General features: G+C 43.3%; 1 protein-coding gene across 1 annotated transcript in view; it reads left to right on the forward strand.

Annotated features, from left to right (window-relative positions):
- The window catches only part of mbtps2 (membrane-bound transcription factor peptidase, site 2), a gene marked incomplete in the record, with an annotated part of 64,336 nt that overhangs the window by 23,731 nt on the left and 16,750 nt on the right, over positions 1 to 23,855 (forward strand). Inside the window, 5 exon segments of the mRNA XM_029755055.1 lie at positions 294 to 412; positions 804 to 984; positions 1,666 to 1,757; positions 17,849 to 18,071; positions 18,475 to 18,550. Coding sequence (XP_029610915.1) covers positions 294 to 412; positions 804 to 984; positions 1,666 to 1,757; positions 17,849 to 18,071; positions 18,475 to 18,550 — 691 coding nt within the window.

Raw genomic sequence — 23,855 nt, forward strand, 5'->3', positions numbered from 1 at the left:
TCTCTCTCCCCTCTCTCATCTCTCTCTCTCCCCTCTCTCCTCTCTCCCCCTCCTCTCTCTCTCTCCCCTCCTACTCTCTCCTCTCTCCTCTCCTCCTCCCAATCTCTCTCTCTCCCCCTTCCCATCTCCTCCTCTCTCCCCTCCTCTCTCTCTCCCCCCCTCCTCTCTTTCTCCCTCCCTCTCTCTCTCTCTCTCTTCCTTCCCTCCTCTCTCTCTCCCATCCCCCCTCTCTCTCTCTCCCTTCCCTCCTCCTCTCTCCCCTCCTCTCTTTCTCTCTCTCTCTCTCTCTCTAGGGGTGTGGCATAACTTTGTGCTGTGTGTAGCAGCATTGTGTTTCCTCTTCCTGTTGCCTGTCTTACTGTTTCCTGTTTACTACACTGGGGCTGGAGCCCTCGTCACCGAGGTGGTGCAGGTTAGTGTGGGACAGTAGTGTTAAGAGCTGAATTGATACGATAATGATAAATAGAACGCTAAGTTTCTAACATGAATGTGCACCAGAGTTTTTATTATCCTTTGAACTACTACTGGTAGTGTGAAGCCATCATTTGTCCCATTAACAATTCCCCAGATTAGCAAACGTATTTCATTTTAAACTTGACATTTCTCTAGTATCGGCTACTTATAATGAATGATATCAGCAAAATTCCTGTGTCGATCATTTTCAGTTAATTGTCCCAGCTCTAGTGTGTTTGTGTGAACGAGCTGGTTTAGCCCTCTTGTAAGGTAACAATCTAGTGTTTAACTCTCTCTCTGTGTGTGTGTGTGTGTGTGTGTGTGTGTGTGTGTGTGTGTGTGTGTCTCAGGGCTCTCCTGCAGACGGTCCTAGAGGTCTGTCAATAGGTGACATGGTGACGGGTTTGGAGGATTGTGATGTCAGAACAGTAGAGGACTGGAACTCCTGTCTTACAACCCTCACACACACCCCTCAGACTGGATACTGTGTCCCCACACACACCCTGCAACCCAGCTGGGCCCACGGTCGAGGTACACACACACACACACACCTCAGACTGGATACTGCATCCCCACACACACCCTGCAACCCAGCTGGGCCCACGGCCGAGGTACACACACACACACACACACACCTCAGACTGAATACTGTGTCCCCACACACACCAATGTTACTAATGCCTCTCTTTCACTCTCTCCTCTCGCTCTCTCACTTTCCTCTTCCTCTTTCTCTGTCCTCTCCCTCTCTCCCTGTAGTCTACAGGAGGTTGGATACTTCTATAGAATGCTGCAGTAACAACAGTCTGATCTCTCCCTGTAGTCTACAGGAGGTTGGATACTTCTATAGAATGCTGCAGTAACAACAGTCTGATCTCTCCCTGTAGTCTACAGGAGGTTGGATACTTCTATAGAATGCTGCAGTAACAACAGTCTGATTTCTCCCTGTAGTCTACAGGAGGTTGGATACTTCTATAGAATGCTGCAGTAACAACAGTCTGATTTCTCCCTGTAGTCTACAGGAGGTTGGATACTTCTATAGAATGCTGCAGTAACAACAGTCTGTCTGATTTCTCCCTGTAGTCTACAGGAGGTTGGATACTTCTATAGAATGCTGCAGTAACAACAGTCTGTCTGATTTCTCCCTGTAGTCTACAGGAGGTTGGATACTTCTATAGAATGCTGCAGTAACAACAGTCTGATCTCTCCCTGTAGTCTACAGGAGGTTGGATACTTCTATAGAATGCTGCAGTAACAACAGTCTGACTGATCTTTGCTTCTCCTACACCAAACTACAGGACAAGGAGGTGAGACACACAAACAGACGCACAAGCAAGCAAACAAACACACACACACATAGGGCTGACCCCATTTAGTTGACTGGTCGATTGTTTTGGTTGATAGCCTGTTTGTCGAGCGGTCGCAAATATATATGTGACACCTGTCTGATCCGTTCCCCTCTCAGTAGACAAATCCTTTGAGGAGGCTGCAGGTATGGTACAGTCCAATAGGTACAGTCCAATAGGCACAGTCCAATAGGCACAGTCCAATAGGCACAGTCCAATAGGCACAGTCCAATAGGAACGGGAGTATGGCTAAGACTCTGAAGGCGGGTCTCCAGAATGTGCGCTCTCCCGCCAATTCGTGCTCATTCATTATTTCATAACGTCATTGTGTGAATTGTTTACCCTTTGATTTGTAGTCTATCAATTCCCCATTACATACACTGAGTGTACAAAGCATTATGAAACCCTGCTTTTTCCATGACAGACTGACCAGGTGAATCCAGGTGAAAGCTATGATCCCTTATTGATGTCACTTGTTAAATCCACTTCAATCAGTGTAGATGAAGGGGAGGAGACACGTTAAAGAAGGATTTTTAAGCCTTGAGACAATTGAGACATGGATTGTGTCTGTGTGCCACTCAGAGGGTGAATGGGAAAGACAAAATATTGAAGTGCCTTTGAACGGGGTTTGGTAGTAGGTGAACGGGGTATGGTAGTAGGTGAACGGGGTATGGTAGTAGGGGAACGGGGTATGGTGGTAGGTGAACGGGGTATGGTGGTAGGTGAACGGGGTATGGTAGTAGGTGAACGGGGTATGGTAGTAGGTGAACGGGGTATGGTGGTAGGTGAACGGGGTATGGTAGTAGGTGAACGGGGTATGGTAGTAGGTGAACGGGGTATGGTAGTAGGTGAACGGGGTATGGTAGTAGGTGAATGGGGTATGGTAGTAGGTGAATGGGGTATGGTAGTAGTTGAACGGGGTATGGTGGTAGGTGCCAGGTGCACAGGGTTAGGTCAAGAACTGCAATGCTGCTGGGTTTTTCATGCTCAACAGTTTCCTGTGTGTATCACGAATGGTCCAACACCCAAAGGACATCCAGTCAACTGGACACAACTGTGGGAAGCATTGGAGTCAACATTGGCCAGCATCCATGTGGAACGCTTCAACACCTTGTAGAGTTCGTAACTTAACAAATTGAAGCTGTTCTGAGGGCAAAAGGGGGTGCAACTCAATATTAGGAAGGTGTTCTTAATGTTTTGTCCACTCCGTGTACATCAGCAGTATTACATTTAGCCTTAATCACCGTCATTTCTTATCTACAATGTTTGTTTGGTTATGGTCTTTTCTGTTAATGTATTCAATATATTATTATTATTTTTATTACAGTCGTTTACCGTTGTCATTGTAGGAGTGGACACGTTGTTTGTGAGAGCTCACAACCTAGGCTACCCTTGTGAGAAACAAGTTTTGGTTTATTTCATTCCATTTACGAGTTGTCAATTTATTCATTGTGTTTTGTTTGTAGCGCTCCTGCCAGTATTGAGTAAGGACACGCACCTGATTACGCATAGAAGTAGACCTCGGCTACCTGACATGCAGGGGATGTCTGTAGGGGTAAAGTTCCGTCACTGCGACGGTTTTCTGTCATTAGGATTCTCGAGAGGTCGTTTTTGTAGATCCGCAATAAAATTCTCTGGGGCGGTCCAAATCCATTCCTTGCTGCTAAAGTTGCCGTTGTGCCCTTGGGCAGAATATAATATTATAATTCCCTCCTCCTGGCTGTTACAGGTTTTGGTTTTTCCATTTATGTTTTGAGGTTGGACCTTTAGCACACTGATTGGTGTCACCTCATTAGTCAGTAAATGCTACACCTGTGCTGGCTTGTCCATCTCTTTCGTCGGAAGGTGTTTCAGCTGTGCTGCCACAGGTTTCTATTGGCTGGCCCAGTGCTCCAGTTGCCTTGAGAGAGGTAGAGGGTCAACATCTTTAGTTGGCTCTCCCTATTTGATTTCTAGAAAAACAATCCTTTATCTGATCTTCTCTGTTTTTCGTTTTGCTCCACCTTTTTGATTTGCTTCCTGTCTTTTAGTTGGTATGGGTTTTTCTTTTGTTTTCCTCTTAGTGGGTCTCATGGTGAGTGTCTTTTAGGTTCCAGTTATTGTTGCTAGTCAACTGTCAGGGGACACCCCCCCCATAGTGTCTTTCAGAACAGGGGACACCCCCCCATAGTGTCTTTCAGAACAGGGGACACCCCCATAGTGTCTTTCAGAACAGGGGACACCCCCATAGTGTCTTTCAGAACAGGGGACACCCCTCCCCATAGTGTCTTTCAGAACAGGGGACACCCCTCCCCATAGTGTCTTTCAGAACAGGGGACACCCCCCCCCCATGAGTGTCTTTCAGAACAGGGGACACCCCCATAGTGTCTTTCAGAACAGGGGACACCCCCATAGTGTCTTTCAGAACAGGGGACACCCCCATAGTGTCTTTCAGAACAGGGGACACCCCCATAGTGTCTTTCAGAACAGGGGACACCCCCCCCATAGTGTCTTTCAGAACAGGGGACACCCCCCCCATAGTGTCTTTCAGAACAGGGGACACCCCTCACCATAGTGTCTTTCAGAACAGGGGACACCCCCCCATGAGTGTCTTTCAGAACAGGGACACCCCCATAGTGTCTTTCAGAACAGGGGACACCCCCATAGTGTCTTTCAGAACAGGGGACACCCCCATAGTGTCTTTCAGAACAGGGGACACCCCTCCCCATAGTGTCTTTCAGAACAGGGGACACCCCTCCCCATAGTGTCTTTCAGAACAGGGGACACCCCCCCATGAGTGTCTTTCAGAACAGGGGACACCCCCATAGTGTCTTTCAGAACAGGGGACACCCCCATAGTGTCTTTCAGAACAGGGGACACCCCCATAGTGTCTTTCAGAACAGGGGACACCCCCATAGTGTCTTTCAGAACAGGGGACACCCCCATAGTGTCTTTCAGAACAGGGGACACCCCCATAGTGTCTTTCAGAACAGGGGACACCCCCATAGTGTCTTTCAGAACAGGGGACACCCCCATAGTGTCTATCAGAACAGGGGACACCCCCATAGTGTCTTTCAGAACAGGGGACACCCCCCCCATAGTGTCTTTCAGAACAGGGGACACCCCCCCATAGTGTCTTTCAGAACAGGGGACAGCCCCCCCATAGTGTCTTTCAGAACAGGGGACACCCCCCCATAGTGTTTTTCTGAACAAGGGACCCCCCCCCATAGTGTCTTTCAGAACAGGGGACACCCCCATGAGTGTCTTTCAGAACAGGGGACACCCCCATGAGTGTCTTTCAGAACAGGGGACACCCCCATAGTGTCTTTCAGAACAGGGGACACCCCCCCATAGTGTCTTTCAGAACAGGGGACACCCCCATAGTGTCTTTCAGAACAGGGGACAGCCCCCCCATAGTGTCTTTCAGAACAGGGGACACCCCCCCATAGTGTTTTTCTGAACAAGGGACCCCCCCCATAGTGTCTTTCAGAACAGGGGACACCCCCATGAGTGTCTTTCAGAACAGGGGACACCCCCATGAGTGTCTTTCAGAACAGGGGACACCCCCATAGTGTCTTTCAGAACAGGGGACACCCCCCCATAGTGTCTTTCAGAACAGGGGACACCCCCATAGTGTCTTTCAGAACACCTAGAACCCCAACTGTTCCATGGTGGTTGTTGTCAGTGACTCTTTGTTATTTCTCCCTTCTGTTTGAGTGACATTATTTGGTTTTCTTGTTGGGGAACGTAACAAAATGGGGGCTCATCCGGGAATTGTTTCCCATTAGTATGTTAATATCTCTAATCACCTACTCTGAAGCTCTGCTCTGCTCAGATATTTGAGTGTTCAAAATACACATTTGTGGTAGAGTTTGTCACTGACATCCACCTTGAAGGGTTACAAGATGGGTGGAATCATCTTGCATAAACACACAGGCTTATAAAATAAATAAAAAACATGGACTTTAAGTTGGAAGCATTTGTGAAAACTCTACATGGGAGATGCTAGATAAATGTATGAAGGTGACTCTGCTCGTCATTGCAAAGCATTATGACATCAAAGTTGCAGGTGCTGACTAGAAAGCAGTAGTCAAGAAGTTAGTCTTTACTGCTTTGGTGGAGGAGGATGGAAAGGGTCCTGCGGGTGGTAGAGAACAACCCATAGAGGGAGGATGATGGAAAGGGTCCTGTGGGTGGTAGAGTACACCCCATACACCCCATGTGGAAGTGAGAGAGGTAGAACTAAAGGCTAAATGGAAACAGAAACCAGAACTGGAGCACAAGGAAAGGGAACGTGCAGCCACACTAGAACAAGAAGAACGTTCACATGCCTTTCGATTTAAAGAGTTGGATCTGGAAGCACTCTGATCCAGTCAGGCCATGCTGCACTCTGAATCCAGTCAGGCCATGCTGCACTCTGAATCCAGTCAGGCCATGCTGCACTCTGAATCCAGTCAGGCCATGCTGCACTCTGAATCCAGTCAGGCCATGCTGCACTCTGAATCCAGTCAGGCCATGCTGCACTCTGAATCCAGTCAGGCCATGCTGCACTCTGAATCCAGTCAGGCCATGCTGCACTCTGAATCCAGTCAGGCCATGCTGCACTCTGAATCCAGTCAGGCCATGCTGCACTCTGAATCCAGTCAGGCCATGCTGCACTCTGAATCCAGTCAGGCCATGCTGCACCCTCAACAGAGTTTGATCTTGATCAGAACAGCTGGCTTGTACCACCTTTCAACGAGAAGGAGGTGGATGTATATTTTACTGTTTGAGCGGATTGCCACGTCCTCCAAAGTGTTCTTGTGGGAAAAGTTCTGAAAGTATAATCTGCTTTATCTGTTGACCAGATTTCAGATTATGACACTGTTAAAGCTGCTATCCTTTGGGTTTACGAGTTGATCCCAGAGGCTTACAGACAATAGTTCCGTAAATTACGAAAGACAATCACAAAGCCATGCTGAGTTCGCAAGAGAATTAGCATGTCTTTTTGATCATTGTTTGGTGTTCTCAAGAGGTCAAGGACCTTGAGGATTTAAAGACACTTCTCCAGCAGTTCTAGAATTAGCTTCATGAAAAGGCTTCCTACCTACTTTTATGAGCACAATGATCTCACTCTTGATAAAGCTGTAGTTCTTGCAGATGAGTTTGTGTTGACACACAAAACTACTTTCACATAACAAGGCACCCAGTAGTTATCCCTACGTGGAAAGCAATCAAGATAAGAGACCTCCTACTGCAAGCTATCAGTCATTTTCTAACAGTGAAGGGGGGGTCTCATTCGTTTTCGGAAACGATTTGGCTGGAGGGAAGTTTGTGCCAAATCTTGTTGTTTGTAAGGAACCCAGAGTTATCAGAACCCTAGCGTGTAGAGGTCGACTAATTATGATTTTTCAACGCCGAAACCGATTATTGGAGGACCAAAAAAGCCGATACTGATTAATCGGACGATTTTTATTCAATTATTATTTCTTTTTTTATTTGTAATAATGACAATTACAACAATACTGAATGAACAATGAACACTTATTTTAACTTAATATAATATATAAGTAAAATCTATTTAGTCTGAAATAAATAATGAAACATGCTCAATTTGGTTTAAATATGCAAAAACACAGTGTTGGAGAAGAAAGTAAAAGTGCAATATGTGCCATGTAAAAAAGCTAACATTTAAGTTCCTTGCTCAGAACATATGAAAGCTGGTGGTTCAATATCCCCATCAAAGAAATATTAGGTTGCAGTTATAATAGGAATTATGACGCGTCGACTAGTTCTCTCTCTACCATTTGCATTTCATATACCTTTGACTATTGGATGTTCTCATAGGCACTTTAGTATTGCCAGCCTAATCTCGGGAGTTGATAGGCTTGTCATAAGTTATAAACAGCGCTGTACATCAAACATTGCTAAGAGCTGCTGGCAAATGCAGTAAAGTTTGAATGAATGCTTACGAGCCTGCTGCTGCCTACCACCGCTCAGTCAGACTGCTCTCAAATATCAAATCATAGACTTAATTATAATAAACACACAGAAATACAAGCCTTAGTTTCCGGATTTGACCATATTAATGACCTATCATTTCGAAAACAAAACATTTATTCTTTCAGTGAAATATGGAACCGTTCCGTATTTTATCTAACGGGTGGCATCCCTAAGTCTAAATATTGCTGTTACATTGCACAACCTTCAATGTTATGTCATAATTATGTAAAATTCTGGCAAATTAGTTCGCAACGAGCCAGGTGGCCCAAACTGTTGCATATACCTTACTCTGCGTGCAATGAACGCTAGAGATGTGACACAATTTCCCTAAAAAAAATAAAAATATATACTTCTGATTTTAAGAAAGGCAAAAGATCTTTATGGTTAGGTACATTCGTGCAATGATGGTGCTTTTTTCACGAATGCGCCTTTGTTAAATCATCACCCGTTTGGCGAAGTAGGCTGTGATTCAATGATAAATTAACAGGCACCGCATTGATTATATGCAACGCAGGACAAGCTAGTTAACCTAGTAATATCATCAACTATGTGTAGTTAACTAGTGATTATGTGAATATTGATTGTTTTTTTATAAGATAAGTGTAATGCTAGCTAGCAACTTACCTTGGCTCCTTGCTGCACTCGCATAACAGGTGGTCAGCCTGCCACGCAGTTTCCTTGTGGAATGCAATATAATCGGTGTCTAAAAATGCCGATTACCGATTGTTATGAAAACTTGAAATCAGCCCTAATTAATCGGCCATGCCGGTCGACCTCTACTAGCGTGTTCCCATCATGTGCCGTTACACGTGCTATGTCTAAGAAAGTCACCAGAAGCAAGTCTAGTGTTGAGGATGTCAGCGATCCCACCATGGTCCATCTGTCTGAGACGTTTATAGGTGATCCTGATTTTGGTAAACCTCCTGAGTTGACCTCTCCTTTGAAAACCTCAGTTTGAGAGTTTGTAGAACCCTTCAGCTGACACTTCAATTTCTAGAAAGCAGCTGATTGCTGAACAGAGTAAATATGTTTCCCTCTCCCCTCTTTCTGCTAAGATATGGCCAGAGGAGGAGTTTGATGAAGTTCGTGGGGGGGTTTCTTTGACAGAGATGGTGTTCTAATGAGGAAATGGCATTCTAGCGACACTTCTAGGCAGGACGATTGTCCCAGTGTATCTCAAATTGTCATTCCAATTGCACTTCAACAAGAGATACAGAGGTTGGCTCACGATGGTAGTATGGCAGGCCCTCTTGGGCTCAACAAGATGTATGACCATATCTTGCTTAACTTCTGATCTGAAACAGGATGTTGTGGCTTACTGTAAATCCTGTTGCGTTTGCCAGCGGACGGGTAAACCGAACCGGGCTGTACCGGTTGCACCTTTGCAGCCTATTCCTGCTTTTGACTAACATTTCAGCAGGGTTCTGGTGGACTGTGTTCGTCCTTTGCCCAAAGCAAAGAGTGGTAATCAGTTTTCTCTTGACAATTGTGTGCATTTAAGCTAACCCAAACCCTTTTTCCTAACCTTAACATCCCATCACTAGGAGCGTGTATTAATCCTGCTGTAGGACTCATTGGAGCAGCACTAGCAGGTCAAACGAAAGACTGAAATGAACGAGTCGCTCAGAAAAACAAATCATGACTCTCGAGTCAGTAAAAATAGTTGTTAAAAAAAGAACGAATCGTTCGCCAACTGCACATCACTAATGCAACTGTGTGCGTCTTTATCGAATTCCGAGGCGTACTTTGAAGAGAACTTACTGTATTATTCAATATGTTACCACATTGTACTTTTTCCAAACAGCAAAGTCACTATCCTATGTCAATCTTCTATCCTCCGTAGTAGGCCTAATAAAGATCAAATCAAAGTGTATTTGTCACGCGCGCCGAATACAACAGGTGTAGACCTTACAGTGAAATGCTTACTTACAGGCTCTAACCAATAGTGCAAAAAAAAGGTGTGTGTGTGTGTGTGTGTGTGTGTGTGTGTGTGTAGGTAAGTAGGTAAGTAGGTAAAGACCTAAAACAACAGTAAAAAGACATAACAGTAGCAAGGCTATATACAGACACCGGTTAGTCAGGCTGATTGAGGTAGTATGTACATGTAGATATGGTTAAAGTGACTATGCATATATGATGAACAGAGAGTAGCAGTAGCGTAAAAGAGGGGTTGGCGGGTGGTGGGTGCCGTGGAAATTTAGTACAGAGAGTCTTGGTCATTTCTTCAAACAATCATCTTTATTTAATATCGATTCATTATTGCAATAATGAGACCGTCAGCCCACTAGTCTTGACTGACTGTTAGGCTGAGAGTCTAGCCTTTACAGACAATGCACAGTTTTTAAATAGCTAATACCAAGATTGCTTAGTCAGTCACTTCTAACCTTCACATAAGCCACCTTGGTTATCTACACAGGATGGTCTTTTACTTAGTTTCCCAGCTGCCAGGAAGATGAGACAATGAGGCATTGTTTTTAACTCTTCCAGGCTCTCTCTATCTCGAGTCACACACACCACATCTTATCTATAGAATGCTAGTCAATTGTCAGCTTCAAGCTCTCTCTAGTAGAACCCACGTCCTCAACACCCAGACTAGCTGCAGGGTGTTAGAGTGGAGACCATAAAACACAGCATTAGCAGGACAGAAATATCTATAAATAATTGTTACATATCCAACAAATAAGGTGAATACATAATTTTTCCCTCACATGGGAGACAATGCAGATAGCCTGGTTAGCCAATGTGCGGGAGCACTGGTTGGTCGGGCCAATTAAGGTATTATGTACATGAATGTATAGTTAAAGTGACTATGCATATATGATAAACAGAGAGTAGCAGCGTAAAAAGAGGGGTTGGGGGGAACACAATGCAAATAGTCCGGGTAACCATTTGGTTACCTGTTCATGAGTCTTATGGCTTGGTGGTAAAAACTGTTGAGAAGCCTTTTTGTCCTAGACTTGGCACTCCGATACTGCTTGCCATGCAGTAGTAGAGAGAACAGTCTATGACTGGGGTGGCTGGGGCCTTTGACAATTTTTAGGGCCTTCCTCTGACACCGCCTGGTGTAGAGGTCCTGGATGGCAGGCAGTTTAGCCCCAGTGATGTACTGGGCCGTACGCACTAACCTCTGAAGTGCCTTGCGGTCGGAGGCCGAGCAGTTGCCATACCAGGCAGTGATGCAACCGTCAGGATGCTCTCGATGGTGCAGCTGTAGAACCTTTTGAGGATCTCAGGACCCATGCCAAATCTCTTTAGTTTCCTGAGGGGGAATAGGCTTTGTCGTGCCCTCTTCACGACTGTCTTAGAGTGTTTGGACCATGTTAGTTTGTTGGTGATGTGGACACCAAGGAACTTGAAGCTCTCAACCTGCTCCACTACAGCCCCCCTACAGTTGACCTATTCTACTGGTCAGCTTGTTGTTCTATGCAAGAAATAAATATTCCAAACAGACTCTGGGACAGTTGTGGGACAATAGATTTAAAAATTCATACAACCACTGCACATCAAAAATACTTTCAAAAGCAATGAGGCTAATACTACAGATCAGAACGTTTAGCTTAAAATGTTGATAAACTATTATTTCTTCACATTATAAGCCCAGAAATGCGCACACGGCAGTAGGCTACATGCGAATGTTCCGAAATGCAATTATCCGGAAAACACTGTTCTCAAAAGCGCGATGCACATAGGAGCAGTTTCATGTGACAGAGATGAAAATATTCATTAGAAATGTAGAAAGAGGGGAGATCTAAGGTTGCTAATAGTAATGCCTTTGGCTACTGGACAACGAAAAAAACGTTGATTTAAAAACCAATAGAACATTAGATAAATGCTGGTTTCAATGCCATATGAGGAAGTGTTTATACAGTGAGGGAAAAAAGTATTTGATCCCCTGCTGATTTTGGACGTTTGCCCACTGACAAAGAAATGATCAGTCTATAATTTTAATGGTAGGTTTATTTGAACAGTGAGAGACAGAATAACAACAAAAAAATCCAGAAAAACACGTCAAAAATGTTAAATTGATTTGCATTTTAATGAGGGAAATAAGTATTTGTGTATTTTATAAGTATTATTAATAAATTTCTCTATAGGCTGCCTCCACCGTCGTTTTAGAGCATTTGGCAGTACGTCCAACCGCAGACCACGTGTAACCACGACAGCCCAGGACCTCCGGCTTCTTCACCTGCGGGATCTTGTGAGACCAGCCACCCGGATTGCTGATGAAACTGAGGAGTATTTCTGTCTGTATTAAAGCCCTTTTGTGGGGAAAAACTCATTCTGATTGGCTAGGCCTGGCTCCCAAGAGGGTGGGCCTTTGCCCTCCCAGGCCCACCCGGTGCACCCCTGCCCAGTCATGTGAAATCCATAAATTAGGACCTAATGAATTTATTTCAATTGACTGATTGCCTTATATAAACTGTAACTCAGTAAAATCTTTTAAATTGTCGCATGTTGCTTTTATATATTTTGTTCCGTATAATTCCCGCAATTTCTATGGTCGGATTTTGCCTTTTTGAAACAAGGTAAGACATGCCTAAAATGTTTCAAACAATTGCGTTTATGGTTAAATCGTTTCAAAATGCTGACTGCCTCCACTCAGATTGCAAGGTGGGGGATGTTGCAGTGCGCAACAGGCACTGGCCTTTCTCTCCTATCAGAACGAACCGTGCCTCGAGTAGGCCTATGTCGATATTAAAATGTTAATTATCCTACATTTATATTAGTCAATCATAACTGGCATTTAGCCTATATACACTACATGACCAAAAGTATGTGGACACGTGCTCGTTGAACATCTCATTCCAAAATCCACTCTTCTGGTAAGGCTTGTTGGAACATTGCTGCGGGGACTTGCTTCCACTTAGCCACGAGCATTAATGAGGTCAGGCCCAGATATTGGGCGGTTATGCCTGGCTCGCAGTCTGCGTTCAAATTCATCCTAAATGTGTTCGATGGGATTGAGATCAGGGCTCTGTGCAGGCCAGTCAAATTCTTCCACACTGATCTTAACAAACCATTTCTGTATGGACCTCGCTTTGTCTCCGGGGTATTGTCATGCTGAAACAGGAAAGGGCCTTCCCCAAACTGTTGTCACAAAGTTGGAAGCACAGAATCGTCTACAATGTCATTGTATGCTGTAGCGTTAAGATTTCCCTTCACTGGAACTAAGGGGCCTGAACCATAAAAAACAGCCCCAGACCATTATTCCTCCTCCACCAAACTTTACAGTTGGCACTATGGGGCAGGTAGCGTTCTCCTGGCTTCCTCCAAACCCAGATTTGTCCGTCGGACTGCCAGATGGTGAAGCGTGATTCATCACTCCAGAGAACGTGTTTCCACTGCTCCAGAGTCCAATGGTGGCGAGCTTTACACCACTCCAGCCGACGCTTGGCATTGCTGGCCATGGAAACCCATTTCATGAAGCTCCCGATGAACAGTTATTGTGCTGACGTTGCTTCCAGAGGCAGTTTAGATCTTGGTAGTGAGTGTTGCAACTGAGGACAGACGTATTTTACGCTCTACACCCTTCAGCACTCGGCGGTCCCGTTCTGTGAGCTTGTGTGGCTTACCACTTCGCGGCTGAGCAGTTGTTGCTCCTAGATGTTTCCACTTCACAATAACAGCACTTACAGTTGACCAGGGCAGAAATTTGACGAACTGACTTGTTGGAAAAGGGGCATCCTATGACGGTGTCACTTTGAAAGTTACTGAGCTCTTCAGTAAGGCCATTCTACTGACACTGTTTGTCTATGGAGCTTGCTTGGCTGTGTGCTCGATTTTATACAACTGTCAGCAACGGGTGTGGCTGAAATGGCCAAATCCATGTATTTGAACTGGTGTCCACATACTTTTGTATATATACTTTATATTTTTAACGTATATTTTCTGGTGCCTCCCTCATGTCAGTATTGGTGTGGACATGAGGCTGTAGCCAATATGCATATAACCTACACTTTGACTTGTAGTCTAATTATTTACATATACATTTGTCTTAACAAAATATCTGGAGTTTTTCAGTTTTGAATCATATTAATTGGCAATTTTTGTTAATGGCTCGGTGCCCTCGCAGATGGCCTTGATTCCCTAGTAGATTGGGCAAAAGGAAGGGCAAAAGGCCTTGCCCCTAAAATCACATACTTCCAGGCCTGAAGCCGTCAATGCACAACAATTCTTAATGCAATTGCAGGAAAAACACTTTTCGAATGAATAATGATTAATGATACTTTGTTATTATAATTCATTATTATTATAAAAAATCAGGACGTTTCAACGTTTATTCATCATGTGCACAGGGTTAGGGCTCAGGATATAGCAGGTTTAAAACAGTGCAATGAAAGTCTTACCTTGAGCGCTCTTTCACAACAATGCAGTGATGGTGATGATAATGATGATAATAATATAGATGATGATAATAATATAGATAATATAGATGATAATAATGATGATGATGATAATAATATTGATGATGATAATAATAATATAGATGATGATAATAATATAGATAATATAGATGATAATAATATAGATAATAATAATGATGATGATAATAATATAGATAATATAGATAATAATAATATTGATGATGATAATAATAATATAGATAATAATAATATAGATAATAATAATGATGATGATAATAATATTGATGATGATAATAATAATAATAATATTGATATAAATAATATAGTATTAATAATAATAATAACAATATAGTTAATAATAATATATATCATATTATTTATATATAATAATATAGATAATAATAATATAAATAATAATAATAATATAGATACTAATAATAATAATAATATAAATAGTAATATAGATGATGATATAAATAATATAGATAATAATCATAATAAAATAGATAATGATAATATTGATAATAATATAGATAGTAATCATAATAAAATAGATAATATTGATAATAATATATATAATATTGTGAATAATAATATAAATAATAATAATAATGATAATATAAATAATAATAATAGTACAAATCAGTTCGTTTCATGTTTCAAAGTTTATTCACCACGTGCACAGGGTAACGGTTAGGGTACAGGATACAGCAGGTGTAAAACAGTAGAATGACAGTCAGAGAGCACTTTCCCAGCAATGCAGTGATGATGATGATGATGATGATGATGATGATGATGATAATATAGATGATAGAAAATATCATTTAAAATACATGAACAAAGATGTGAGTTCAAGAAACACAGGAATGCAAGTACAGTACCAGTCAAAGGTTTGGACACGTACTCGGGTTTTTACATTTTTTTAAACTATTTTCTACATTGTGGAATAATAGTGAAGACATCAATGCTCCCAGTCAGGATGCTCTCGATAGTGCAGCTGTAGAACATTTTGAGGATCTGAGGACCCATGCCAAATCTTTTCAGTCTCCTGAGGGGGAATAGGCTTTGTCGTGCCCTCTTCACGACTGTCTTGGTGTGTTTGGACCATTCTAGTTTGTTGGTGATGTGGACACCAAGGAACTTGAAGCTCTCAACCTGCTCCACTACAGTCCCGTCAATGAGAATGGGGTTGTGCTCGGGCCTCCTTTTCCTGTAGTCCACAATCATCTCTTTTGTCTTGATCACATTGAGGGAGAGGTTGTTATTCTGGCACCACTCGGCCAAGTCCACTATTCTGGCACCACTCTGACCTCCTCCTTATAGGCTGTCTTGTCATTGTCAGTGATCAAACCTACCACTGTTGTGTCGTCTGCAAACGCAACGATGGTGTTGGAGTCGTGCCTGGCCATGCAGTCGTGGGTGAACAGGGAGTACAGGAGGGAACTGAGCACGCACCCCTGAGGGGCTCCAGTGTTGAGGGTCAGCGTGTTGTTGCCTATCCTCACCACCTGGGGGCAGCCCGTCGGGAAGTACAGGATCCAGTTGCAGAGGGAGGTGTTTAGTCCCAGGGTCCTTAGCTTAGTGATGAGCTTTGAGGGCACTATGGTGTTGAACGCTGAGCTGTAGTCAATGAACAGCATTCTCACATAGATGTTCCTTTTGTCCAGGTGGGAAAGGGCAGTGTGGAGTGCAATAGAGATTGCATTATCTGTGGATCTGTTTGAGTGGTATGAAAATTGGAGTGGGTCTAGGGTTTCTGGGATAATGGTGTTAATGTGAGCCATGACCAGCCTTTCAAAGCACTTCATGGCTATGAACGTGAGTGCTACGGGTCTGTAGTCATTTAGTCAGGTGATCTTGGGCACAGGGATTCTGGTGGTCTGCTTGAAACATGTTGGTATTACAGACTCAATCAGGGACATGTTGAAAATGTCAGTGAAGACACTTGATAGTTGGTCAGCGCATGCTCGCAGTACATGTCCTGGTAATCCGTCTGGCCCCGCAGCCTTGTGAATGTTGACCTGTTTAAAGGTCTTACTCACATCGGCTATGGAGAGCATGATCACCCAGTCGTCCAGAACAGCTGATGCTCTCATGCACACCTCAGTGTTGCTTGCCTCGAAGCGAGCATAGAAGTGATTTAGCTCGTCTGGTAGGCTTGTGTCACTGGGCAGCACATGGCTGTGCTTCCCTTTGTAGTCTGTAATAGTTTGCAAGCCCTGCCACATCCGACGAGCATCAGAGCCGGTGTTGTACGATTCAATCTTAGTCCTGTATTGACGCTTTGCCTGTTTGATGGTTTCGTCGGAGGGCATAGCGGGATTTCTTGTAAGCTTCCGGGTTAGAGTCCTGCTCCTTGAAAGCGGCAGCTCTCCCCTTTAGTTCAATGCGGATGTTGCCTGTAAGCCATGGCTTCTCTTTGGGGTATGTACGTACAGTCACTGTGGGGATGACGTCGTCGATGCACTTATTGATAAAGCCAGTGACTGATCTGCTGTACTCCTCAATGCCATCTGAGGAATCCCGGAACATATTCCAGTCTGTGCAGCAAAACAGTCCTGTAGCTTATGACCAGGGGATAGAAGCTGTGTTGGAGTCTATTTGTCTAAGCCTTGATGTACCGGTACCGCCTGCCGGACGGGATCATGGAGAACAGTCCATGTCTCCGGTGTCCAGTAGTGTAAATGCAGATGGGCAACCCCATGCTTCAGCCCATGGATTTATAGCCACTATGCTGCATCAGTTGGACTATAGGTGATTTAATAAATTAATTTAACCTTTATTTAAGTAGACTATAGGTGATTTAATACAATTATTTAACCTTTATTTAACTAGACTATAGGTGATAATATAAACCATGCATAGTTCTCACTTGGTGGAGTACAGCTACGACTGGAATGTACTTTTCCGTAGCAGATTAGGAGAACTTGGTCTTTATTTTATACTTTTTATATCCCTGTTTTACCAGGTAAGTTGACTGAGAACAAATTCTCATTTACAGTGACGACCTGGGGAATAGTTACAGGGGAGAGGAGGGGGATGAATGAGCCAATTGGAAGGTTAGGAAAAAGGTTAGCTCAAATTATACATTTTAGCTTTTACATTTGTATAAGTTTCATTTGGATATAATTTAGCTTAACCACGACAGTGATATTGAGATACGAAGATGTTATTATAGTTGAAATAATACTGTTCCATGAAAATCATAACTGGCACGCAGTTCGCTAGAAATGATAAGATACAGTGGCTGATGGAAGAGCTAGCCTATTACTAGTAACTTAATGAGCGTGAAGGAAGGACGATGGATGGTCCAGGTTTTATTTTCTGCTTATCTTCATCTGTGGCTCCATGTCTTAATTCTTTAATCACACAGTGCTTAAAGTATCAGACCAGCTCAGTACATATAGTTGATTTGATTCACACATTAAAGCATCAGACCAGCTCAGTACATATAGTTAATTTAATCAAACACAGGGTGTGTCTATATATGGCAAAATACACGTTTCAAAATGTTGACCAATCGATTGGTCGAAAGAACAAAAGACTCTCGGTCGAGCCAGAGTTTTTGAGGGTGGGGTACAGCCCTACACACACACACACACACACACACACACACGCACACACACACACACACACACACACACACACACACACACACACACACACACACACACACACACACACACACACACACAGATATTGGACTAACTGCTGGTTGTGTTTCAGTATTCGTGTCTCCCGGCTCGTAAGATACTGTCTGGCAGCCGTGTGTGTCGCAGCAACGCAGACTGCCTCACACACACGCATCTTGACACAGACCCTGACACACACTCACCCAGTGTCTGTGTCACACCTTCGCTGGAGAACCAGACCAGGTTGATCCGCCTTACTCATCCACCCAATACACAGATGCTGTTTGTGGGGTACCCTCCTCACCTCCAATATGCAGGTCAGTGTCTGTTATTGTCCCTCCTGTCTGACAAACTAACCATAACACTGTCCTCTGTCTCTGTCTGTCCTGTTATTTTCCTTCCTGTCTGACCAACTAACCATAACACTGTCCTCTGTCTCTGTCTGTCCTGTTATTGTCCCTCCTGTCTTCCTGTCTGACAAACTAACCATAACACTGTCCTCTGTCTCTGTCTGTCCTGTTATTGTCCCTCCTGTCTTCCTGTCTGACCATCTAACCATAACACTGTCCTCTGTCTGTCTGTCTGTCTGTCTGTCTGTCTGTCTGTCTGTCTGTCTGTCTGTCTGTCTGTCTGTCTGTCTGTCTGTCTGTCTGTCTGTCTGTCTGTCTGTCTGTCTGTCTGTCTGTCTGTCTGTCTTAATGCCTGTCCTGTCCTCCTCAGTCAGTCTGACCAACTTTGCTCCTCGCTTTGGCTTCCTGAACCTGGACCTCCCTGTTGTCATGGAGACCTTCTGCAAGTATCCTTTTGTACATTCAGACTCCATATTATGGCAGTGTTGGAAATGAACAAACCTGAAGCGGCTAGGAAACTACAGCTAACTCGATAGCAATCACAGCTAACATGCTAGCAACCGCAGCTAACTAGTTAGCAACCCAGAGCAGATCTACTTTGGGGGAGATGAGAAACTCCATTGGAATCAAATTAACGGCCATTGTTTATGTTACCGATGCATTGTCAATGGGCCACGCAGTGCATTCTATGACAAGGAGAGCACTCCTTCAAGGAGTGAATGGGAACCAATTGGGTGCTAGCTCAAAAACCCAACATCAGCATGAATTTCGTGAACAAGAAGTACAACATTACAAATCTTTTCCAAGATGTGAGATAATTAACTTTTTTTTATCTAATCAGGGGAACCCAATTGAGACCAGGGTCTAATTTTCAATGGTGTTCTCTGAATAATGGTATAGCTTTGGATTCGTGACATTACGTACCTTCTCGACCCTGACTTTGAGAAGGGATTGCGTGCCGATTAGCTTAGCAACCACCTGACGCAGCATGACAACTTGAACGCGATTGGTTGACAGTCTGCTGGGTTGGGCGTTATACGTTCCATCATTCATTGGGATTCCTATCTCCTCCTTTCTTTAACATCTCTGCCCCAAGCAGCTAGCATAACCACAACTTAGCTAGCAAACCACAGCTTAGCTAGCAAACCACAGTTAACTAGCTAGCAAACCACAGTTAACTAGCTAGCAAACCACAGCTAACTAGCTAGCAAACCACAGTTAACTAGCTAGCAAACCACAGTTAACTAGCTAGCAAACCACAGCTAACTAGCTAGCAAACCACAGCTAACTAGCTAGCAAACCACAGCTTAGCTAGCAAACCACAGTTAACTAGCTAGCAAACCACAGCTTAGCTAGCAAACCACAGTTAACTAGCTAGCAAACCACAGTTAACTAGCTAGCAAACCACAGCTTAGCTAGCAAACCACAGCTAACTAGCTAGCAAACCACAGCTAACTAGATAGCTAGCAACATAAAATATTGTTGGTGACGTTCAGTGTTGTAGTGCTATTTATTTTTTAATTACATTTAAACGTTCTTTGTGGCTCTGTTGGTAGAGCATGGCACTTGCAAAGCCACGGTTGTGGGTTCGATTCCCACGGAGGACCAGTATGAAAAAAGTATGAACTCACTACTGTAAGTGGCTCTGGATAAGAGCATCTGCTAAATTACTCAAATGTAAATCATAATTTCCTCAATCAAAGTTTGTACCGACAGATGTAGCCTATTGAATTGCCTATCATTATAGAATATGCATAACATGCATCCTCCAATTGCAATGTCTGACTATGACCACACAGGTCTATTGTCTCAAGAAATGTTAACTTTAATACCCTTAAACACCAAGATAGGTATTCTTCATTTGAAAGTAGGCCATCACTTTCATAAATGATCATTCTTCACGAGTGAAATGTCAAAACTGCATCTGCATGCAAATCATCTGATCTCAGATTCCTGGAAGTAGGCATTTAGAGCTTCTTGATTGACTGTTTCAGGAGCCAATTAGAACAGATGGTGTTAACTATTAGCCTTTGTTCTATTTAGTTTCAATCAAAGCATATATCCTGCCTAGTGGTCCACTATGTTGAGTTTTGGCGCATGAAAAAAAGTTTCAGCTAACCATCCTAAAATGTCAGTAGAAATGAGGTGTTGTTGGTGTAACGTTGCAGGCCTACTATGCTATTATATTCTGTTATGTAAAATACTCATGAATCGTTATGTGATCTTGCGATACATTGATTTAGCTTTGATCTAACTTTACTTTACTAAACCAGCACCACTGTGAGAAGTGATACTCTTCTATTTGTAATTATAATAGTAAGTGATGAGTGGGACTATTAGATATAGGCAGCAGATCTTGATGAGGGTTATTTTAAGAGATTGGAGTGCCCTTCGTGGAGCTGAAAGTACATCCCTAGAATCGCACAATGATGTTATAGAAGTTGAACCAACTTGTGGTGCTGAAGGAACAGTTCAGGAACAAACAACAATCATTTACAGTATAGGCTTACGTGGTGACAGTAGCTATTGGTAGGGTATAGCCTAATGTAAATACAGATACGTATAGCTTAATATCATTGCACTGTCTGAGAGGAGAGCTTTAGTTGCGAGTAGGCATTTCATTGTATATCTTACAGCGTAGTGTATTTTTTATTTTTTTACTTTACCTTTATTTAACTAGGCAAGTCAGTAAAGAACAAATTCTTATTTTCTATGACGGCCTAGGAATAGTGGGTTAACTGCCTTGTTCAGGGGCAGAAAGACAGATCTTTACCTTGTCAGGTCGGGGATTCGATCTTGCAATCTTCCAGTTACTAGTCCAACGCTCTAACCACTAGGCCACCTGCCGCCCCAGAACGCGCCCTGCGTCTCAACCAATAGCCAGTATAGGCTAATTATACCAAGCAGGGCTACAGGAACTTCCAGAGAAGGTCAAGCTCCTTGGGCTTTGCGGTGGCCACTCTGGTTTGGGTGTCCTCTGCAGAATGGTGTCGCATTGCATAAGAGGGGGTCCGTGGGAGGGGGTCTCAGCCAAAGCCTGCCTCCTATCCATATGGGCTTGCGCGAAGCAGTCTAAGAGAAGCAGTTTTGCACTGCCTTCACCCAATCCTGATAGTTTAAATAACCAGTGATGAGAACCCAAACAGCGGAACTACTGGTGCTTGTTATCCTCCTCCATGCCATTCAGTCCCGACAGATTCTTTGATTCTGTACATTAGAGAACCCCAAGCTAACTCGCTACTAACCCCACGCTAACTTTGCTAGCAACCCCATGCTAACTTTGCTAGCAACCCCATGCTAACTTTGCTAGCAATCCCACACTAACTCGCTAGCAATCCCACGCTAACTCACTAGCAATCCCACGCTAACTCGCTAGCAATCCCACGCTAACTCGCTAGTAACCCAAGTTAACTCGCTAGTAATGCCAAGCTAATTTCAAAATGAAATAAAAATGTATTTGTCATAAATGAAATAAAAATGTATTTGTCCTTCCGTGGTCTCCAACTGCTCCTAAACACAAGTAAAACTAAATGCATGCTCTTCAACCGATCGCTGCCGGCACCTGCCCGCCTGTCCAGCATCACTTCTCTGGACGGTTCTAACTTAGAATTTGTGGACAACTACAAATACCTAGGTGTCTGGTTAGACTGTAAACTCTCCTTCCAGACTCACATCAATCATCTCCAATCCAAAGTGAAATCTAGAATTGGCTTCCTATTTCGCAACAAAGCATCCTTCACTCATGCTGCCAAACATACCTTCGTAAAACTGACCATCCTACCAATCCTCGACTTCGGCGATGTCATTTACAAAATAGCCTCCAATACCCTACTCAACAAGCTGGATGCAGTCTATCACAGTGCCATCCGTTTTGTCACCAAAGCCCCATATACTACCCACCACTGCGACCTGTACGCTCTCGTTGGCTGGCCTTCGCTTCATAATCGTCGCCAAACACATTGGTCATCTACAAGACCCCGCTAGGTAAAGTCCCCCCTTATCTCCACTCACTGGTCACCATAGCAGCACCCACCTGTAGCACGCGCTCCAGCAGGTATATCTCTGGTCACCCCTAAAGCCAACTCCTCCTTTGGTCGTCTCTCCTTCCAGTTCTCTGCTGCCAATGACTGGAACGAACTACAAAAATCTCTGAAACTGGAAACACTTATCTCCCTCACTAGCTTTAAGCACCAGCTGTCAGAGCAGCTCACAGATCACTGCACCTGTACATAGCCCATCTATAATTTAGCCCAAACAACTACCTCTTCCCCTACTGTATTTATTTATTTTATTTATTTTGCTCCTTTGCACCATATTATTTATATTTTAACTTTGAACTTTCTTCAAATAACAAATCTACCATTCCAGTGTTTTACTTGCTATATTGTATTTACTTTGCCACCATGGCCTTTTTTGCCTTTACCGCCCTTATCTCACATCATTTGCTCACATTGTATATAGTCTTATTTTCTCTACTGTATCATTGATTATATGTTGTTTTACTCCATGTGTAACTCTGTTTTTGTATGTTGTCGAACTGCTTTGCTTTATCTTGGCCAGGTCGCAATTGTAAATGAGAACTTGTTCTCAACTTGCCTATCTGGTTAAATAAAGGTGAAATAAATAAATAAATAAATAAATAAAATAAAATGTTGCTTAAAATATTATTATTCACAATGTAAGCACAGCAATGAGCACAAGGCAGTAGGCTACACACCAATGTTTGTTCCATAATGCAATTAGTGGGAAAACACCATTGTCAAAAGTGTTTTCACATGCAAGCAGTTTTATGCGACCGAGATGAAAATATCCGTTAGAAATGTAGAAAGAGAGGAGATCTAATATGATACTGTGCGCGTGTTGATTTTGTCCAACCACACCAGACGCCATCAGGACACATGTTGAAATATCAAAACAAACTCTGAACCAACTATATTCATTTGGGGACAGGTTGAAAAGCATTTAACATTGATGGCAATTTAGCTAGCTAGTTTGCTGTTGCTAGGTAATTTGTCCTGGGATATAAACATTGGGTTGTTATTTTACCTGAAATGCACAAGGTCCTCTACACCAAAAATGTATCCACAGATAAAAGGGTAAACTGAGTTCATTTCTAGTCATCTCTCCTTCAAGCTTATTCTTCTTCTTTGGACTTTATATGGCGGTTGGCAGCCAACTTTAAGGTGTATTACCACCACCAACTGGACTGGAGTGTTGACCTCAGTTCATCTTTCAATCACCCACGTGGGTCTATGCTCCTAAAAATCAACGAGGAGATGGGAGATGCGGGACTTGCAGCGCATTAAGCATCACAAATAGAACCAAACGCAGGCGCTCAAATAATCAAGTTCTATTTTAGGGCCTGGCTACTCAGACGATCGTTGACACGCGCGAGCAGTGTGGTGCTATGATTAAATAACATGTATCATATTAATAAGTTCAGGTTTCAAAGCATGCAGTATATGTTTATGTTTTTAAAATGAATACTGCCTCTAGATCTCTTTTTTTAATTGGACAAAAGCCGTCTATTACCGGCTAACGGAAACCATGGTGTGTTGGGGTGTCTGTGTAGTATGAGTGGGTGTGTGGGTAGAGTCTAGTGGGTGTGTAGGTAGTGTCTAGTGGGTGTGTGGGTAGAGTCTAGTGGGTGTGTGGGTAGAGTCTAGTGGGTGTGCATAGAGCCAGCGCAACAAAAAAATTGGGGTCAATGTAAATAGTCTGGGTAGCCATTTGATTAACTGTTCAGCAGTC

Source organism: Salmo trutta, chromosome 6, assembly GCF_901001165.1.
Source record: "Salmo trutta chromosome 6, fSalTru1.1, whole genome shotgun sequence".
NCBI lineage: Eukaryota > Metazoa > Chordata > Actinopteri > Salmoniformes > Salmonidae > Salmo > Salmo trutta.